This window comes from Cygnus atratus, chromosome 5 (assembly GCF_013377495.2).
Source record: "Cygnus atratus isolate AKBS03 ecotype Queensland, Australia chromosome 5, CAtr_DNAZoo_HiC_assembly, whole genome shotgun sequence".
NCBI lineage: Eukaryota > Metazoa > Chordata > Aves > Anseriformes > Anatidae > Cygnus > Cygnus atratus.
In genome coordinates, this window is record NC_066366.1 from 29434525 (window position 1) to 29453347 (window position 18823).

The following is an 18823-nucleotide window of genomic DNA, read 5'->3' on the forward strand; positions in this document are numbered from 1 at the left end:
AAACAGGGCAGGACCAACAGCTTTGGAGGCTATTTCAGCAGCCCATACGGCCTTTTAGATCTACTGCAGCAGTCTGATCAATTCTGAGAGCTCGGGCTCCTTGGCTCAAGGATCCTTTTCTGGAACTGCCAGTAATGGGATCAGTAAGTGCCACAAACACATCTCCAGTGTGACTGCCCCATGAGTAGCCCACAGGGAACTGCTCCCAGCTGCAGGGTGAACATGCGTGCTCTCATCAGTGGTCAATGTGAAGTTCATTGTACCCATAGCTCAGTCAGCCCTTTTGGATGAGACGTGCAGACTGAAACACAGAAAGCTGAACATGCAAAGTTCAGTTGAATGCTGCGTGCTCTGGTCCCAGCAGCTATGGCATCCACATTCCTGCTGTGGTACCTTGCCACAATTTTTTCCAGCCAAAATTTGAAAGAGTTGATAGAGAAACATCAAGGGAAAAGGCAAATCTTTATCATTGTCTCTGAAAAAAAAAAAAGTGAATTTGTATTATTTAGCTTAGGGACACATCCAGTCCACACCAGAGGTGGGGAAGGGACCATCGAGTGATATCTAAGTCTCTGAGGTAAGGTGGACCTACCTCAGTTGTGTGCAATGTACTACCTAGGATGGCACCAGAAGTTCACGTTTCTCAGGTGGGTGGTGGAAAGCAGCTGCTTCCCAAAACTGGGAGTGCTGTGTGCAGCTACTGTGAAGGACAGGACTGTGTACTGGGGGCAGCACCAGCACCTTCTTTAGATAGCCCATGGTTCATAACATTTCTGCCAGGAACAAGTGCCTCTGCCCACCGCTACCCATGTCTAAGCTATACATGAGCCTGCAGCTGCTGCCGGGACAACAGTTAATTTAAAGACAAAGGACAATGAGGGAAATTCTGTAAATGATTGTTAACTAGAAAAAAAAGTTTAGGCAGTGGTGTGTTTGGGTGCCTGCAAGGTGTGTATAGCACTGTGTAAAACACAGAGATAAAAAGATTCTGATTCTCAGGTGCATGAAGTTCTCCATATCCTATAGACACCATGGCATGCAGTGAATTCAAATAGAGGTGACTCCCTGTTACTTCACATTGCTCACAACAGATCATCCCACAGCTGCAGGTCTCTCTCCACTAGGAGTGACCTGAGGATTCATCCTGCAGGCCATGCAAGGGGAGAGGACACCACCTACACAGTTTCTGCCCCAGGAAAATGCAGGCGAGCAGAGGCAGGCTTATCACTCATGGCCATAATACAAGAGGAAAGGCATTTTCCAGTCATTGGAGATGGAGGTCCGTGGCCCTGTCACATTGTCTGGAAACAGTTTTAGCCCTTGCATTAGCTTCAGTGGCATACTGTCACCACATCAGTCCCAAGCTTATGTTAGTATAAAGGGGGCACAGCACACTCCAAAGTACAGACTCCTCAGTTCTCAGCCACTTTTCCTCCAGGACTATCACAAAGTATGTGAGAAAGTAGGAAATTTGTGAACGTGCATATGAAAAAGATCTCCAAAAGTCTCCAGGTGCTACACAAGAAGCGACTTTCTTCAGGAAATGGTTGTCCCTATGTACCTTGACACTTGGTACCTCCAACCAGTGCACACTCACACCAGAAGCTAAAAGAAGGAAGTCAACAGAAAGAAAACAGAGTCAGGGGCTGTTTTGCCAGCTATGTAGCATCTGTGTGCTTCCACAGTAACACAGAGCTTGAGAGAAACATGCACAACACTCCATGTGGTGGCCCTGTGCATGTCCAGGAGGGAGAGAGCAGCAATGCCACCAAGGGCACAGAGCTCCTGTGGACTGCACTCTCCCCACAGCGGCCGGCTCTGCCTTGTAGAGTTTTTTCCAGTGAGCAGTCCTTACCAGCCAGCTGTTGATGTATGGGCAGGGGCCACCCAACCCCACCCAAGTTTCCCACCCACAGCTGTAGGGAGTTGGTGACACCATGAACAGACAACCTCTGTTGAAGGTGGCAATGTCTACTACAAGTTGATGGTATTTTTATGTTGAGCAGTCAAATGGCAACGTAGGAATACAAATCCCAAAAGCCAAAACAAGCAAACAATGCTCCAGCTCAGCCAGGTGGCATATGCATATGTCCTCAACATGCAGTACATGGGGGAATGAACACAGGCCCCTCCAAGTACCCAGCAGGATTAAAATGTGTCCAGTGCGATGGGAAATGAGTCCATACACCCATCACACGTGAAAACAGCAGGAACAAAATGACATGGCAGATGCCTGGCTGAGCAGGAGGAAAGCTGAGAGCAAGCAAGAACTGAGGCTGAAATGAGAGAGAGCTGAGCTGATCATGAGATGCAAACTACAAGCCAAACCCAGGTTCATGGGCAGAATGAGAATTAAACTATGAAAAAAAAAGAGAAAAAGAAAAAAAAAAACTACCAAAGGCTTAGCCACATTATTTGCAGTTAATAACAAGACCCAGTTTTAATTGGCAGGATACATAGCAGGAAAAAGGACAGTAAGATTAGAGGTGATTTTCCAGCTGGAGGGGGCAATGAAGGGCGAGGCTTCCTTCCTCCAGCAAAATCATTTTTGAAACTGTGAGAAGACAAACATATGCTGGCTGCAGAATTTTTCCAAATATGTGTTAACAGTTGGAAAAAGTGGCCTGGACAGGGCAGAAACCTTTGCTTAAATTAAGAGGATATGACTGGTTTTCAGGATTGATGGGAAGGCAAAGGTCTGGCTGTTCTGGCTTGCTGGAGAACCCAGGTACCTGTAAAATGAAAATGAAGATCTTGAGCAGTGTATCTCCATTTCACTTTACCAGAATTTCTCTGCAAGTTTCATCTGTGTGAATGATGTCCCCAAAATTCAGCCCAGCTGACTACAAAGCAGTTGTGTTTTTGTGGCAGTTTATGTGAGATCTCCAGAGGCTTTGTCTGCTTTGTTTTCTTTATGCTTAATCCCTTGATTGTACCCTCTCTTTTCTATTTCTGAGGGCAGGAGAAGGGAAGGGGATGGGTATGTGTGGGCAATGGGAATTCACACCAAATCCACACAGGACCTACTGACTACCCTGCTTCTGTGCCTGTTTACACAGCTTTGCTTCTGCATCCTGAAGCACTGATGTTCCTCCCGAGCTGCTTTTGTGAAGCTCCATGCAGTGGTTGGGAGGCTTGGGCAGGGGTTATTTAAATAAAGAGGAACAGTGGTAGGCCAGTATGCTACCCAGATGGGATGCTTGGGAGGGTGCAGTTAATTATAAGGTTCCTTAATACTATTCATGGATTTGCATAACCAATTAGTAGGACTTTGTATCACTGCAGCTGGTATGAGAAGGTTTCCAGAGGTTGTTCTGAGCGGATCTTTGATGAGCTCCTCAGCTGCTAAATGCTGCAGGCCGTGCTGCCACACCAGCAGCCTCCCTGCTGCCTCAGTGAAGGCGACGAAAAGGCAAGCCACCCTCCTGGCTGCACGAGTCCTCTCCCAGCTACAGTTTAGGGAAGATAAATTCACAGATAGCAGATAAGAACATGAGAGGAAACCTGTGTCAACACACGACTTTGAGGCAGTTAGCAGCCTGTGTGGCAGAAGGGGATGTAAGTGGTCCCACAGGTGTAGGGAGGGGATAAGACTCTTTTTTTTGCATCTCAGAGACCGATCTCCCTTTGTCACAGCGAGGGACCAGCTCAAACTCATTCAGCTTGGAAAGCTGTGCCTGCAGCAACTGTTTCCAGCAGTGGTTATGGTGGGGAATCAGGAAACAAATAGATTGCGTGGTGCTCAGGAAATTGCCTTGCTACCCTCGCTTCATGTCCACTCATTATCCTATGGAAAACATCTGTTGCGTTACATGGACAGATAAGAGAGCAAGGGGGAGGAGAGGAAATGAGGCAGGATGGAAAGAAACACAATACGCCTTTTTCTCCTTATTCTTAGGACAGTTGTATAGCAGCAAACTCACTGAACGAATTCCCAAATCTTTCTCACCTGCTAATACAGGGACTGGTTTAACAAATTGTCCCTGCCACCAGAAATGGGGAGCAGAAGAAAGCCCTTCCGAATTTCCCCCTCTACTCTGCAATGAGCAGCACATACCGGGGCTGACTCTGCCAGGCTTAGGTAGCAAAATTACTAGTGGCATTAGGTGGGGAAAAATGCCGTGGCTGTAGCTGTGAGCTCCACGTGCTGTGCTATCCAGCCATGGCAGGGGAGAAGGAAGACACGCTGCCAGAGAGGCTGGCTTCACAGGCCCTACCCACAGCCTTTCTCCTTCCTTCATCGCCAGCCAAGTTTTATAAATAGTTGCAGTCCTGCCGTAACTAACTTCCACAACTTCTGCTTCCTTCCAGAGGGCTCCCTTCGCTCCCTCTGCCTGCCGGGGCCTGTGAACCCCTGCCAGCTGGTAGCGGCCCGTCGCTGGTGAGGAAATAACCCGGAGTGCAGCCAGCTGGAGCTGGCGAGGGGATTCGGGGAGAAGAAGGTGAACTTGGCTGGGACTGTGGAGCCCACGTGAATCCTCATATGATTCATGCCACCAGATTTTCCGTGATTGCCCGTGCTCAGAGTCCTGTCACACACAGGCCTTTGTCCCACACTTGGCTGGGACTTGAGGGTGTCACACGCCCTGACAAGAGCTCCCTGGTGCCCACCACAGCCTGCAGCAGTGAGGGAAGATGAGCTGAAGGAAGGGTGAATCACCACTGTGCTCTCCTCATTACACTGTTTTCTCCTCAGAGCTGGGCTAACAGAAGCATCTGAGCATATGTTCTCTTGTCTATTATCAGGTCTACAAATCAAAACTGTGATTCATATGAAACTGTACATTTTCTGTACCAGGCCCCAGCTTACCTCAGTGCTGTCAAAGGCTCGTTGTTGACTGCTGTGAAATGCTGACATCCATAATGCAAACTATGGGCACTGAAGATGGGAGAAAAGCTTTACATAAACTCTGCCAAGAAAAAACAAAACAAAACAAAAAGCCTTATGAGGGAAAGGAAAAAGACCTGGTTGCATGTAACTGAAACTAGATTTAATATGAACACATCTCGCCCAACTACGTTGTTTCCATCATTTATGGAGGCATATGTGTGTGGGGGCACAAGGTGGCTGTGGGCTCAGCCCTGAGGGAAGAGCTGCACACGACAGAGCGGGACCAGGCCTTGCGAGGCTGCCCAGCCCATCCCACCACATTGCGTTTCCTAAGCAAGCTGAACCAGCTTGACAGCCAGAAATGTGGCCTTGACTCTTCTGCGTCTCCTACAACTTTTTGTCTCACAAGCACTGAGCGGACGCTGGGCAGTAGGAGACATCTCTTGCTGAGGGGTGGCAGCATCACAGACCCTCCGCTCTGCAGGGAGGAATGAGCCCAGCAGTCACTGCAACCAGATAAGGTCACTTTGTAAAATAAAAGGAGTATTTTTCAGGCAAACAGAGAAGCAACAAAAATCTCAAGCTGAAATGCCATCCTGGCAAAGTCTTTAAGTGCAGGAAGTTTTATTGTTGCTTTGTTTTTTGAAAGCCTTTCCCATGGGGGGTCATTGTTAGATGTTAATATCCAGTCACTGACATTTCCCCACAGTAACTGCTTTTTCATGTCCCAAAGGCCTATTGAGTTCTAAACCGGACAATTCAATGTGAATAGCCTTAGCCTCATCCTCTCTCCCAGACAAGGGGAATTTTGGAATGGGAGACTCAACAGGGAGTAAAATACAAGAGAGAGAGGAAATAGGGAAGCAAAATATGGTAGAAAAAATGAAAAGATGGAGCTGGTAGCAAGTCTTCCCATCTGTGACACACTTACCCACCAAGTAGGACTTGGTCATCTGGGTGACCAGACCCTACCATAGCTGAGACCCTGGAGTGAGACAGACTGACATCTTCCTGAGGATGTGAGTAGGAGACCTCAGACAGCAGCTGTCTGCTGGATCTTTACATGCTGAACCCTTTCATTTGCCTTTGTATTGCTTTTCACATGGTGAACCAAGAGGCAGACCAACTTGCCTCGTCTTATTATATTTTTAAACACATTGCAGCAGCACTGGGGTGAGGGGATACACAAAAGGCTGTTATTTTAAAACCTGTATCGTCTGGAAGTGGTAACCCACCTTTGCTATCTGCTTTGAGGGCAGAACTGTTTGGGGACCTGAAACAAACCAAATGAGAGCTTTGTTTTTCAATGCTGACAAGGAGTGTGATTGCCTTGATCACATCAGATTGCAACCCTTTTGCCAAAGTTGTCCATAAAGCTGGCTGCTGTTCCAATTCATTGGGGAGAAAATTTTGCTGTCATTCCTGTTTCAGCAGTGATTCAAACTCAGATGCAGTCCCACCTCGTTCCTCTTCTGCAGCAGTGTCTTCAACTCTTGAACTAGACAGAAGCTGTTGCCGTGCTTATCATACTCAATTGAAATGTATTTTAGTGATTGCTAGGAAAAGTACACGTTCAGATTACCCAGAATGACACATATGGACTAAGCGTTCCTTTGATTGTGCTTATCCAAGACAGATGGGGGATTTACAGCTGGGAACACGAGGATTTTCACTTCCTTTAAGCAACAATGGGTGGTTTGTAGCCAGCCTGGCTGCCAGAGTTATTCTCATTCATTGATGGCAACCCAGAGAAGGCAGTTTAGCATAGCCTGGAGTGGGCTCAGGGGATAGTCACGGGCTGAAGGGACTGTGGCACAATCTCCCCGAAAAGGGCTGACAGAGCTGCAGACTGCATCTTCCCTTCTCCTCACACAGTAGCAGTACTGTGCTACAGCAAATCTTTTGGCATCAGATAAAACCCAGCTGTCTCATACTGCCTCCTACAAACTCCTGGTTAGAAAAATGGCCACATGTAAATGGCATATTCCCTCACTCAGAGCTGGTCTCCTGCATCTTGCTGGGGCTGAATTAGATCCAACCAACAGCTTGCCGACTTCAGTAGGTTATCTCTGAGGCTTGGCTGCCTGTTGGCAAGTTCTGAGCATTGACTCAGGGAGAACTCATAAGCCTGCTCCCTGAAATAACCGTAGCAAACCAAGCTGCAAGCCCTTTCACAGGGTTCTTTAGATCTCCGGTGAGATCAGGATGCTCACAAAACAGATCCAGAAGCTGGTGTTTGACACCAGCCCCACGAGCTGGAGGGGTGGCTCAGAAAGTCGGGGTGACCTCTGACTGCCATATCCCCATTGCTGACTCCCAGTTTGTGACTCTCACAGTCTTTGGGACTACACAGCCATCCTGGGGTAGGGGTAGGTCCCTGTTTAGAGAAGCTCCTTAAATCTGAGTAGTAAGGGCTCTCTCTTATTGTCAGTGATCTGGGGCACCATTTCCTATTCCAACTGTTATTTGTCTAGAGACTGACTTGGAGCTCTAGAGATCCCAAATTTTTACATCTCTGATCCAATGTCAAATGGACTTAGTTAATAAAGGAGGTCTCTCTAATAAAAGATGGAATCTCTCCTTTCACTCATCAGCAGTGTAATACAGATTCCCTGCAGGAATACCACAGCTCTGTTGATGATGTGCCAGCCAAGTCATGTCATCTCACACCATAAAGCTGAGGCAATACTAACTCCGAAAATAGGACTGGAAAAGATCCTCAAGAGAGCATCTACATCACCCCATTGCCTTAAGGCAATTAGGTCAGATTAAGTTAATCTGCTCCTGAGAGATGTTTGTCTAACCTGTTCTTACAAGCCTCCCGTGACAGAATACCACAGCCTTCAGAGATGGAAAGTTAAGAGACTTTTTACTAAAGCTTAAAATAAGTCTCCTTTACAGTGACTTAAACCAATTAATTCCTGTTTTAGCTACAGCAAATACAACAAATGTATATTTTCTCTTTGCAGAAATCTCTGATATTTGTGAAAGACTCTTCTCTAGAACTCTGATCTTGCAGTTTTTCTCAACATTTCTTCAACTGAGCAAGTTTTCTGGCTCTCTGGTTGTTCTCCTGGCTCACCTCTGGATTTCTTCCAGGTGGTTTCCATCTTTACTGGAGTGCGGTGCTGAGAACAGGACAGTCCTCCAGGTGGGGTCTTCCAGCACAAGACAGAGCAGAAACATTATTTCAGATGTCCTGTATACGATTGGCCTCCTTATACATTCCAGTAAGAAATTTTGCATTCCTTGCAGTAGCAAGACAACTTTGGCTCACATTCAAGTCTCACCCCAAACTGCTTTTCTTATCCAGGTTTAATTCTGTCTTTAACACTCCTTACTGAGTTGCATCCTATTTGACTGAGAAACAATTACATTCCAGGAAATGGGAAATCACAATTCTTTTTCCACACAATGAACAGATCTGTATCTCTCTGTTTTTAAAGGATACACATAGTTAAAGTTTAAGACAAAGCAAAAGTGAGATTCTGTCATAAAGTACCAGCTTTTGGGCAGTGTGGGGAGAATCAATATATCTGTTCCACTTTTGTGGTGTTGCTAACAAGATCTGCACTTAAAAGGTCTCTGCAGTCCTTCAGCATTTAAGAAAAACACTGTTTGATGGCTGAGAGTCACAGTCTGTTGGGAACATCATTTGCAGTTGTCTTTCACCAGGCAAAGCAACTCCTACTGCTCTTTCAGATCACCTACAGAGCCAGGCGCATTCAGATCATCCAGAACAAGCAGGATTAATAAAGTCCAAGCAAAATGTGAGCATTTAAGAACAGCACAAAAATCCAGAGGTAGTGTGTTGTTCTGCAAGTTCTTTCCCCAGCATCTCCCAGTCAGACAAAAGATAGACATTTTGTTCAAAAAACTTCTAAGTTGAAGGCACAGGCAGTGAGACCCACAGGTTTGAACCCCCAGCTCTCTTGGGTGTCTTGTTTTGTCAGCAGCTCATGCTCCTGACCACCAACAGAAAACCAGAAGGTGCTTGATAAAAGTGATGATTAAGGATAAAAAGTGGAAAAATGGGAAAACATTAATCAACATTTGTGCAGATTCCAGTGAAGATTATGCTCTGTATCATCTTTTTTTTCTTCACAGATTTTTATTCCACACTCACAGGTAGTAAGTACTACAGACATTTGCTTGCAGTTTGCTCTTTCTCAACAACATAAAGTGTGTGCAGCTGAAGACTGGGCTTGGTACTCTGTAGGATTTGAATACACATATTCCAGTGTTTCCTTCTTTAAAAACACCAAAGAAATGTGCCATGCACAAGTCGTAAGCAATGTGAGGTTTCTGAGGACTCTGATGTCATCTTAGTGATCTAATATCATTGAGTATCTTAAGCCCAGGGAAAAGTCAGCTTTGAATTGGATCTGATACTCTATAGGAGACCCATGGCAAGAACAGACTCAAACCTGTAGCCGCTTGGCTACATTGAACTGTGCCGTAGGATGCAGCCAGAACTCCCTACCTACTGCAGGCTCTGTGCCTGGGTTCATGCTTAAAGGTGTTAATTGCTGAGTCCAGATCATTGCTTGTAGGGTAGTTAAGTCCCTGACTTTCCAAGACTATCGGTGATGCTATAAAGCCCACTATGTCAGATCTTCAGGCAAGCATGAGATCTAAGAGTACCTCTGAAGTGCAGGTAAAGTGGCCAGGCACAAGCATGCATCATTCATCTTCACTGAACAACATGCTGCACATGCAAACTCAGCCTGTCCTCATATGCCTGCTTGTTGGGGTTCAGCTTCTGCCCAAAGAGGAACTAATCCAAACACTCACCACTCTTGATGGCAGCAGTGAGCTAATGACATCTAAAAAATGTCAGGTTATCCATGGGAAGTCCATGGGACTTCAGCCTGAAAATGTGGGCTGGATGGATCCAGACAAAAGCTGCCATTTCCCTGTGGCATTGAAGGCAATAATGCTGATTGTAGCAGCTGAGGATCTGGCTTGTGACAACATTGCTGAAAAGTAGCTCAGAGGGGAAGAAAAATTGTGCAGAGCAGTAGAAGCTGGACTTTTCTCCTAGATCTGCAGCTCCCAGTGTTACTTGGCCCATGTCACAGAGCTGAGTCTCATTTCTCAGTGCACTGAGCTAACCCCATCTCACATCGCTGGTTATGGAATTAATGTTTCCAGCACACTTTTGAAGGGACTCCATGAGCATGAAGTATTGTTGCTGCTGTTGTTAAAAACAAGAACACAGTCTGCTGCTGAATAATTCATTTGACGTGAGAAACAGCCAGCAAGTTGTTGAACAAAAAAGCAGCACAATGAGGCATAATTACAACGCTGTTCCGGGGAGCGGGATGCAGATGGAGCTCTCAGGTTGGCTGGTGGTGCTGTCACGCCACAGCCAGGAATGAATGCACGTCGAGTTGCCTACCTCATTCTCAGATTTATTGTAACACTTTGCCGTTAACCTTGGAGATTTCAACGCATGTAACAGACCGATTACATCCTCACAGCATCCCTGCAGGTTTTCAGTTCTGCTTCACAAATGAGCAAAGCCAAGGTCCAAAAACCTAATGCATGCGGTGGTAGAGAGAGTTGCAGCGCAGAAAAGAAATATCAAGCCCTGGCTCTCTGGCTCCTGCCCTAAGAACCTGAGCCTGTTCCTACTCACTGTCCCTCCTTACAGTACATTTTAGGATTTCAGGGCATTGTTAAGCACTGAGTTGCTTTGCTTTCTTTCTCCATGCCTTACAACACACAGGCCAATTACAGTCATCCCCAAACTGCTTTTCCTGACTGCCTCAGTCTCTACCCCTATCTACCTCTGTTCACGTTCTTAAAGTAGACCTGTCACATTGCAGTTATATCTTTATATTGTTGCAAAGGTAATATATTCGATCTCAATCGAGAGTTAAGGTAACAGTGGCACATCCATTGGCAACAGAAAGTCACCTTCTCTCAAGCACTGCCTGGCTTGGAGAGACCATCCCAGGTGGAGAAAGGGGATTCAGCATCCCCAGCATTTTTGGTACCTGATCTCTCTTGTAAGACTGCAGAAGACTGGTACCGCTGGGGAGGTACTGTCCTGTCCCATCAATATTGGCTTTCTCGATGGGAGAAATGGGGAGAGCACATCATTCCCAACAAACACACCACATTAGGGACACCACTGCAGACACCGTGTCATTTACGGGCACAGAGCTGTGATGCTCCGATTTTCGTGTGAGGACCATGGAAGTTATCATTGTAGCAGCAGAAAACAGACATTAAAACAAAAACATAAATGGAGACCTACTTCAGCTCACTTGTCATCACAAAGTAACTGGAAGACAGAGCTTCCAGATACCACTGATGGATCCCAGCCTGGCTTAGGAGATGGAAAGGCAGAAGTCCCTCCCACATCCCAGTTCCCTGGTGACTTCTGGCTGGCGAGGCTGAGCACGAGGGCTGGGCAGCCTGCAGGATGCAAGTGGCTTGGAGCCAGGGAGAGAAAGTGGAACACGAGAAGAGGCTCTAGCATGCATTTTCCGTATAATAGCCAAAATATCCCTCTGTTCTTTCTCATATATCATAGAGAGAGTACAACTGAAGTGTGAAGAACTGTTTAATGGATTTAGTAATAGTATTGATCTTCTGTCATTTAAAAAGGGACCGGGAGCTTAATCAGATCTGCAGAAGTGTCTCATTATTTACATTGCCAAAGGAAAGGATTAGATATCAGAGAAAGAAAAGGCCCTTCAGCAATCATGGGTTTGCTCTGCAGGATGAAAATCCATCCATTTACTCTCACCCGTACATGCATTTAAACGGGAAGGAATCCAAACAACTCGCCGTGAGATTCTGCCTGCAGGAGCTAATACAGCAGCAATAAACAGAGGTAGCCTCAGCAATGCAGCAAAACTGCTCTTAGCTTTTCAACATCCTGATTTAGCTCTGTAATCTGGTCACCTAAGCCTGAACATTAGAAATCTTATTGCAGATAACAGAGGCAGATTGAACAGGTTTTCACTTTCTGAGTTGCCTTTCTGCTCAGATCCAAGGCAATGTTTACTTGCAAGCTGAACACATTTGATGGGGAAACGGCGCTGAGAAAGAATAAACAAGAAACCCTTGGATGGCATTTTTACAGCTACATTCGAGACAACAGAAAATGAGCTCATCACCCTGTTGCCTGTAATGCCTGTTCAAGAAACACGGAGGGAGATGGTTTCATCTCCTTGTCTCCCGAAGCCATAACTCCCTGATCTGCCTTTCAAGGTGGTACGGAGGACGTGGCTGGCTTTTACCTGTGCTGTGGCACTCCTCAGGTCGTGCTGCCACAGCACAGAGGCTGGCCTCGCCAGAAGAGAGAAAAATATTTCAGGCTGAACACAAACAGTGACTTTGCAGTGAGAATTTTTCTGTTAAAATCTCAGAAATTGAGTGTATTATGGGATAGGCACGCATATGCTTGATGAATAATCTGTTTTGATTTGGCTGGCAGGAGATACCTTAAACAGCTAATCCACTTCCAGGCAAATATTGAACTCCAAACCTCTGCACCAGTTTCTATTGCTGAATCCCACAAACAACTGAAGGAATCCAGGAACCTCTGCATTTACCATCACTGGAAAGGTTTGTCGTCATTTTTCTTCCATGTACTTCTTTTGGGAGACTTTTTACTTAAAGCCTCTCACCACGTAATATAGGAAGCTTGCAGGTGGCTTTGCTACCTTGGATCATGACCTACCTTGACCAGCTCTGCTACTGTGCTTGCTCACCCTGACCCACGCTTGCACGTTGCCGTGGGTTTGCCATTGCCCTAGCAGATTTGCAGAGATGATGATGGCATGTTAGAGATGACGATGGCATGTTAGAGATGACGATGGCCTGGAGAATTGGGATATCCCGTATCTCACAAACATGGACATGAGAAAAGGAAGCTGGACAAACCCAGGTGACCAAGAAGGGGTTAATCCCTTCATTTTGTGGCAGTTGAGACCCTCCTTCCCAAAGGTGAAGCAGGGTATCTGCTTGGAATAGCTCATACAGGACATCCAAACATGGTCTTCCAAGGGCAGGCTTATGGGCGCTCTGCTCTGTGAATCAGAGGCAACCTCAGCACGGCAAGAAGAGCCCCTGTGAAACTTTCCAAGCAGCCTGAAAGTGACCAGCAAGCCTGCAGACTGCTCCGCCCAGCCTGCCGTGTGAGCCCGGGAGCAGGCAGGAGGAGTGTAAATTCTTGCTCTTTGTATAACTGGTGGATTTCACCCAGGCGTCAGTGAAGGGTGATAAATTTAGCAGAAAAGGAGCACTATTTTTTTTCTACTGTTCCTATTAAGAAGCTGACAGCATTGGAAAGATGTTATTTATTATTTACCTACGCTGCAGTATGTTACATACTTCAGGCTGACATTACAGTCCAGCATCTCAGATATTTTAAGCAGCCTGTACTTTTGAAATTTGGATGTAGATCCAGAAAGCTCAGAGGCAGGAGGATCCAGCTGCTACAAATGTATTTTCTGATTGCAGAAGTCCCAAGTGAAAAGCAGCTTCATCTAAAATGAGAACTTTCCCCTTATACTCAACCATCTATTTTGAACAATAATTGAATGTCTGCTGAAAAACTGTCTTGTTGTCTGTTGCAATGAAAAGGATGTTTGATTACAATGTGGTTGTGCTTCCTGAAATGCTGCAGCCCGCTGAAAGGCTGACAACTTCCTTCCCAGAGCACCCTCGCTCACACAGAACCATTCTGATCCTCTTGCATGTTTTGCCTGCAGTGCCAGTCCTTTCTGTCCTAAGGCAAAGGTCTTCAAGCTCTCCTTCTACCGCCAGAGCACTTCTTAAAGGGGTGCCTTGGGCTTTCTAACAGGTTTGTGAGCTCCTCCCAGACAGTCACTAGCAAAAATAGATGGTATTTTTGGCTTCCAGAGTTCGGTCTGAGCCCTACTGACATTGCATGAGTGGGGGATACACGGTGAATTCATCTCCATTGGTCCAGTCTCTGCACTGCCCCTTTCTAGCTGTAGGAAGACCCACCATTTTATGGAAGCAAACTCCTGAAGCATGATCCAGAAAGCTGCTATATCCTTTACTTGCTTTTTTTTTTTTCTTTTTTTCTTTTTGTCATCACATTTAATGTAAATGAAGTCTTACAGCCTGCAAACAGACATTCCCTAGAAGTGTAGAAAAATCAGCAAAAGTAAGCTGCCTTTTTAGAATTATATTCTATAACAGGAGTTACTAAGAGTGCTAACATTATTAGGAATGAGGAATTTTGTTTTAATTCATGATTTTTTGATGTGTGATCTTTTGAAAAGCATAGCACAGTGGTTGTGGGTTGTCTTCTAGCAGCTGCTGTGACACCAGCTACAACGCTCTCTTGGAAGCCACACAGAATTTATGCTCTGAGCTAGATGCAGATGCCTCCCCAACACACACACGCTGGTGTAAATATGTAGGAAAGGACATGAATGCACAGGCACATGCACACTTCCATGGTATTTTATATATCCCCCAACCCTATTCCATCTGCAAAAGGAAAGGGTTGAATCCTGCCTCTGCAGCTCAGTGTGCAGCTACCCCAGACTTTCCTTAGACGTTTGCTCCCTCACTTAAGCTGATCTTAATTCTACATTTGACTTCCCCTCATGTAGATCAAGTGCATCAATTTTCATGTTGACTTGGGTGTCACAGCAACACCAATAAGTCCCTGTTTTCCTGTACGTCCCAGAGCAGCAGGTGTCTCCTTGGCCAATTTTTCACCAGCTCAGTTATTTCCACTCTGCCCTCACTCATACCCCAGGCAATGTTACTGGAGTGCCAAACCTGCATTTTGCTGTTCTTTGGTATGAGCCTGACGTATTGGAGCGAGGCTCAGCATGTCATCTGTCTCAGCAGAGAAGTCTTTATTTTAGGTACATGGGGAAGAGAAGGCATAGGCAGAAGAGAGCATGCTCAGGAAGACGGAATCTCTTCTTCCCATTTGCATTCAAAACGAGATGTTTCTTTTCTCTCCTTTAAAGTTGTGCCAGGGTCTTGACTTGCTTCCCCCTTACCTATCTACAGCTGCAGTGGGAAAAAGAGGATGCTACCTAGCACAACCACCACCTACCTGCTAGGGAAGGTGAGAAATTATTTTCCTCAAATAATACCCTCAGCTAAGGGTAGCTTTTAGGAACATTTGGTTCTTCACAAAGTAAAGCCCATCTCCAACGTGCAGAAGAGCATCAAGGACCAGCTCCTGGGATATGGGCACTTTCAGGGTACACCATGTGCAAAGGCAAAAGCCACTTTCATTCCCCGGGCTCCTGTCCCCTCACCCATTTCCCTGTTGGTGGCAGGCAATGTTCAACTGCAGCTTCCAACTTCAGTCCCCCTCTCCTGGATCATTCACCTCCTTTAGCAGCTGAGTGTTGAGCTGTAGGACAGAATGGAATTTTCTTCCTCAGGTTACGCTCCTTTCTCCACCAAATGGTATTTTGCCATTTCCACTTTTGTGTTAGTATTATTTGCTAATCCACAGGCAACTCTGTTTCCAGCCTCAGATCCCTTTCAGAGGTTCTGCTTCTCAACCAGCATTTCCCTGCTCCTCTAATGTCTGTAAAGCTTACTCCTTCCCTTTGAATCAATACAGCTTTATTTAGGATGGCATCTTTCATAGAAACTGCATCCTCAAATGCCTGCGAATAACTCCAGACCATGGCCTGTATCTAGGACAAACTGCTGCAAGAGGTAAATATAGTACAGAGGGAATACATTTGACCACCTCAATATTGGTTTCACCAAACCTCATGTTATTGATTCCATATCTTTTCTGCAGCTCATAGATTTTATATCTGCATACTTCTTCTCTCCCCTTGAACAGTGGCGTTACCAGCTTTGACCCTTAGCAGGTCTGATTACACTCACATGAAATGCTGAGAAAGGAAGATGCACTTAATCAAAATACGTGGCCAGCCTCTGCTTGCAACAGGCCTTTGAGATGCCCAGCTAGGTAGCTCTCTGCCTCCCAGTATATCCAAACTCATTAGTTCCACCTAATTTATCTGAAGTATTTTTCAGTCAGAAGGGATTCTTGAGCACTGACCCCTGGATATCAGTACTAAAGTGTGTGATGTGCTACTGTAAGCAGCGTGGGTATCATCCACTGAAGGACCAGTACCTGCCCCCAAAAGACAGCCCTCCCATGCCAGTAACATCAGGCAGACGGCCAAACCAGAGCTGGAAGAGGATGAAAAGTAAACAGGCAGCCTCTAGATCAGAGATGCTACATGAAATATACAGGACCTCTGAAAGATGCTGGCACTGGCTGGAGATTTTAAGCTTTGACCAAGGGAAATGTTCTATCATCCTGTACTCACACACCTGTCAGTAAGCTCTGTTTTATTAGCTAGAGACCATGAAAGTCAAAACAAACTGCTCAACTGATCCCATGGGTAGAATGCAACATTTTCTTAGGAAACTATTATCAAAAACAGCCTCAACTTCTGTACTTAATTTTTCTCCTTAATGGGCCATTAAAAGGCTGGTTCTTGGGCTCTATTACTCCGTACCTAGCCATGGCATTCATCACTTTCCTGGTAGTGCTGCTCTTACTGGAGCATCACATGCTTCCTTGTAGACCTCTAGAGATACCAAGCTTCTTTGTTTTAATATCATTATCCTTGCTAACAACTGAATATAATTGTCTAAGCCTAATGTATACCTCAACCAAAAAAACACTTGCAGAAGATCTAAGAAGAGAGCTGCAGTCAGAGAAGAGAATTAAGAGGCAATACTCCAAAGCACTACTTTCAGTTCTGCTTAGCACTTGCACCTTTGGAAAGGTTTTTACCTTCCTTTTGCCTCAGTTTATGAATTGTAGAATGACCCACTTAAGAGGCTTATTCGGAATACTAAACCGTGTTTGCAAAGATCCTGGATTTAAGGTGCTAAGTGCATGCACACCCAGTAGAGTAGGCCTGCACTTCTTATGCCCCTTAATCACAATACTTTTATTCCAAAATGGCCATTTTAACCATTTCCTTCACTTATCTTTCTTCCCCCAATTTTAATTCTCATGAGTTTTTCTTCCTTTTTTGGTCATTACTTGCACTTACTTAAGAGGTAGCCAACGACATCTGTGACAGATGCTCAAGAAAACTATTCCAGCTGTGAAGACAGTGAGGTGATGATTGTTTTCCCCATCACATATTTAAAGGAAAGGAAATTAGCACCTAGAAATGCCTGCTACGCACTTACTCTGTGTAGTTACTTCTGATCACTTAGCCACACGGCTGGGAAGGAGCTGAGGGCAGTGCACTCCCATGTTTCCATGTAGTGGAATACTGGTAGCAATGCTTTGCTGGTGTCTCTCCATCATCACATCTGCAGCGTGCCAGATACCTCTTGCCCTTCTCGCACACAGCTTTGCTTTGCCTCCATCAGCTCTTATTTCCGAAGCCAGAAACAAGGATGTGCTTCAAGGCCTCGCTGAGTCAGGGTGCTGTCTTTCTTTAAAGGCATGAGCACAGCCCCCTTTGTTGAAGGAAGGCAACTTGTTTCGATGATCTGCACTTAGCTGCCTCTCTCCTTGAATCTAGAGAAAACAGAAGTTCTTGGTTTGGAGATGTGTTATGGCTTTACCATCTCAAAGATGCGCAATGGTAGCCTAAATACAATTAATAGCTCATCAAGGTAATTTAGAAAATCAGAGAGGAAAAACCATTACAGAATCAAAATTTAAGCAGGTGCCAGAGGAAAGCACGGTTCTGTGATGGTCACATGCTTACCTGGATTATCATTTGGTACCTAGTTACCAGCCTGTGATTGGCTCCTATAAATACAAGGAGTAAGCTCAGCTGGAAATAGATGTGGTCTATAGCAATTAGTATCTCATCCACTAGAAAATAAAGGAAAAAGTACAGCTACACAAGCTGCAAAACTGACTGACAGCAGATGATGCCCTGGAAATGCATTTGAGAAGGCATATACAAGGTCAGGTGGGAATCAGGAAAATGAGTACGCCCTCATGGAAGCAAGAGGAGGAAAGGAAGGGTGTACAAGGAACACGTGGGGAGCTTATAGCTGCTGATGTTGGTGATGGGACGTAGGGCTGTGTGGTGTCCAGGCACCAGATTGGGATGGGACCATTCACTCCTGACCTGTGTGTAAGGCTGCTTTGGATGCAAGAACAAGAAGCACCTAAAGCTCAGTGGAACCCAAGAAAGCTGGCACTTGGCAGCTCTTTGAAGGCAGTAGCTGTGTGCTGGCAAGCTGCCGAATGCCTGCTGTAAAAATTGAAGCCTTCTGTGAAATGCAATTTCCACACAAGTTGTACGCCCAGTGGTGAGAGGGCAGCAAGTGCTGAATCCCACTGCAGAGACGGAGTGCACACTCCTTTTCTGACCACCTTGCCAGGGTGACACAGGTTGGACCAGAGCTGATTTCTCCCTAGGATCCTTTATAATATCACCTTTCTCTGCAGAGCTCAGCTCCAGCATGATTCAGGCTGCAGAACCCAGATGGGAGCTCTGGATATTTCCCTTCCTACACACAGAAGCCCCTTCATCTTTCAGCTGCCAAAGATGCACAGGGATGCTGACAGGAAGACAATCAGCAAGTCTCTTTATCAGCCACAGACATCAGGGACACAGGCATGTGTGAGCCTCACTCTTGTTTCCAGCCCTTATCTGCCTGCATGCAGTTGGGTGACCCTTTGAAGAGCCTGAGTCGTCCCCTCACCCAGGAACATCCCCACTGTGTGCCATGTCCGGGGTGAGAGTCAGGGAACTGCCCAGATCTGCTGCGAGACAACACACATGCTTTCCCAGTGTCTTCCAAGACAAGCCCCACAGAGGTTGCACAAGATGGAGTGTTCACATCCATTCTCCTGGTGTTCAGAGGTGGTGCACAGTCCTAGAGTTTTCAGCCCTGGGACAGACGTCTTCAGCCCTGTCCAGACAGCCTGCTTCAGCACTGCCCAGAGCAAGGCAATTTGCAGTAAAAAGAGCATGCAAGCTGCTGTAATTACAACCCACCATCACACCTACCAGCACA

The 18823-nt window shown here is 45.9% G+C and overlaps 1 protein-coding gene across 5 annotated transcripts in view; it reads right to left on the minus strand.

Moving 5' to 3' along the window:
- Positions 1-2459: 2459 nt before the first annotated feature.
- The window catches only part of MAP3K9 (mitogen-activated protein kinase kinase kinase 9), a 77841-nt gene continuing 61477 nt past the window's right edge, over positions 2460-18823 (minus strand). For 2 of the 5 annotated variants that reach the window (XR_007708343.1, XR_007708344.1), the window contains exons 12-13: positions 4811-4910; positions 2695-2732 (exon numbers count right to left, since the gene is read on the minus strand). Coding sequence is in view for 1 of the 5 variants with exons in the window: in XM_035539705.2 (XP_035395598.1) it covers positions 4821-4910 (90 nt within the window). In the remaining 4 variants the exon portion in view is untranslated. Of the gene's footprint in view, positions 2733-4810; positions 4911-17026; positions 17364-18823 lie in introns of those variants that run through there. The other 3 variants (XR_007708342.1, XR_004777607.2, XM_035539705.2) reach the window with 2 other exon arrangements.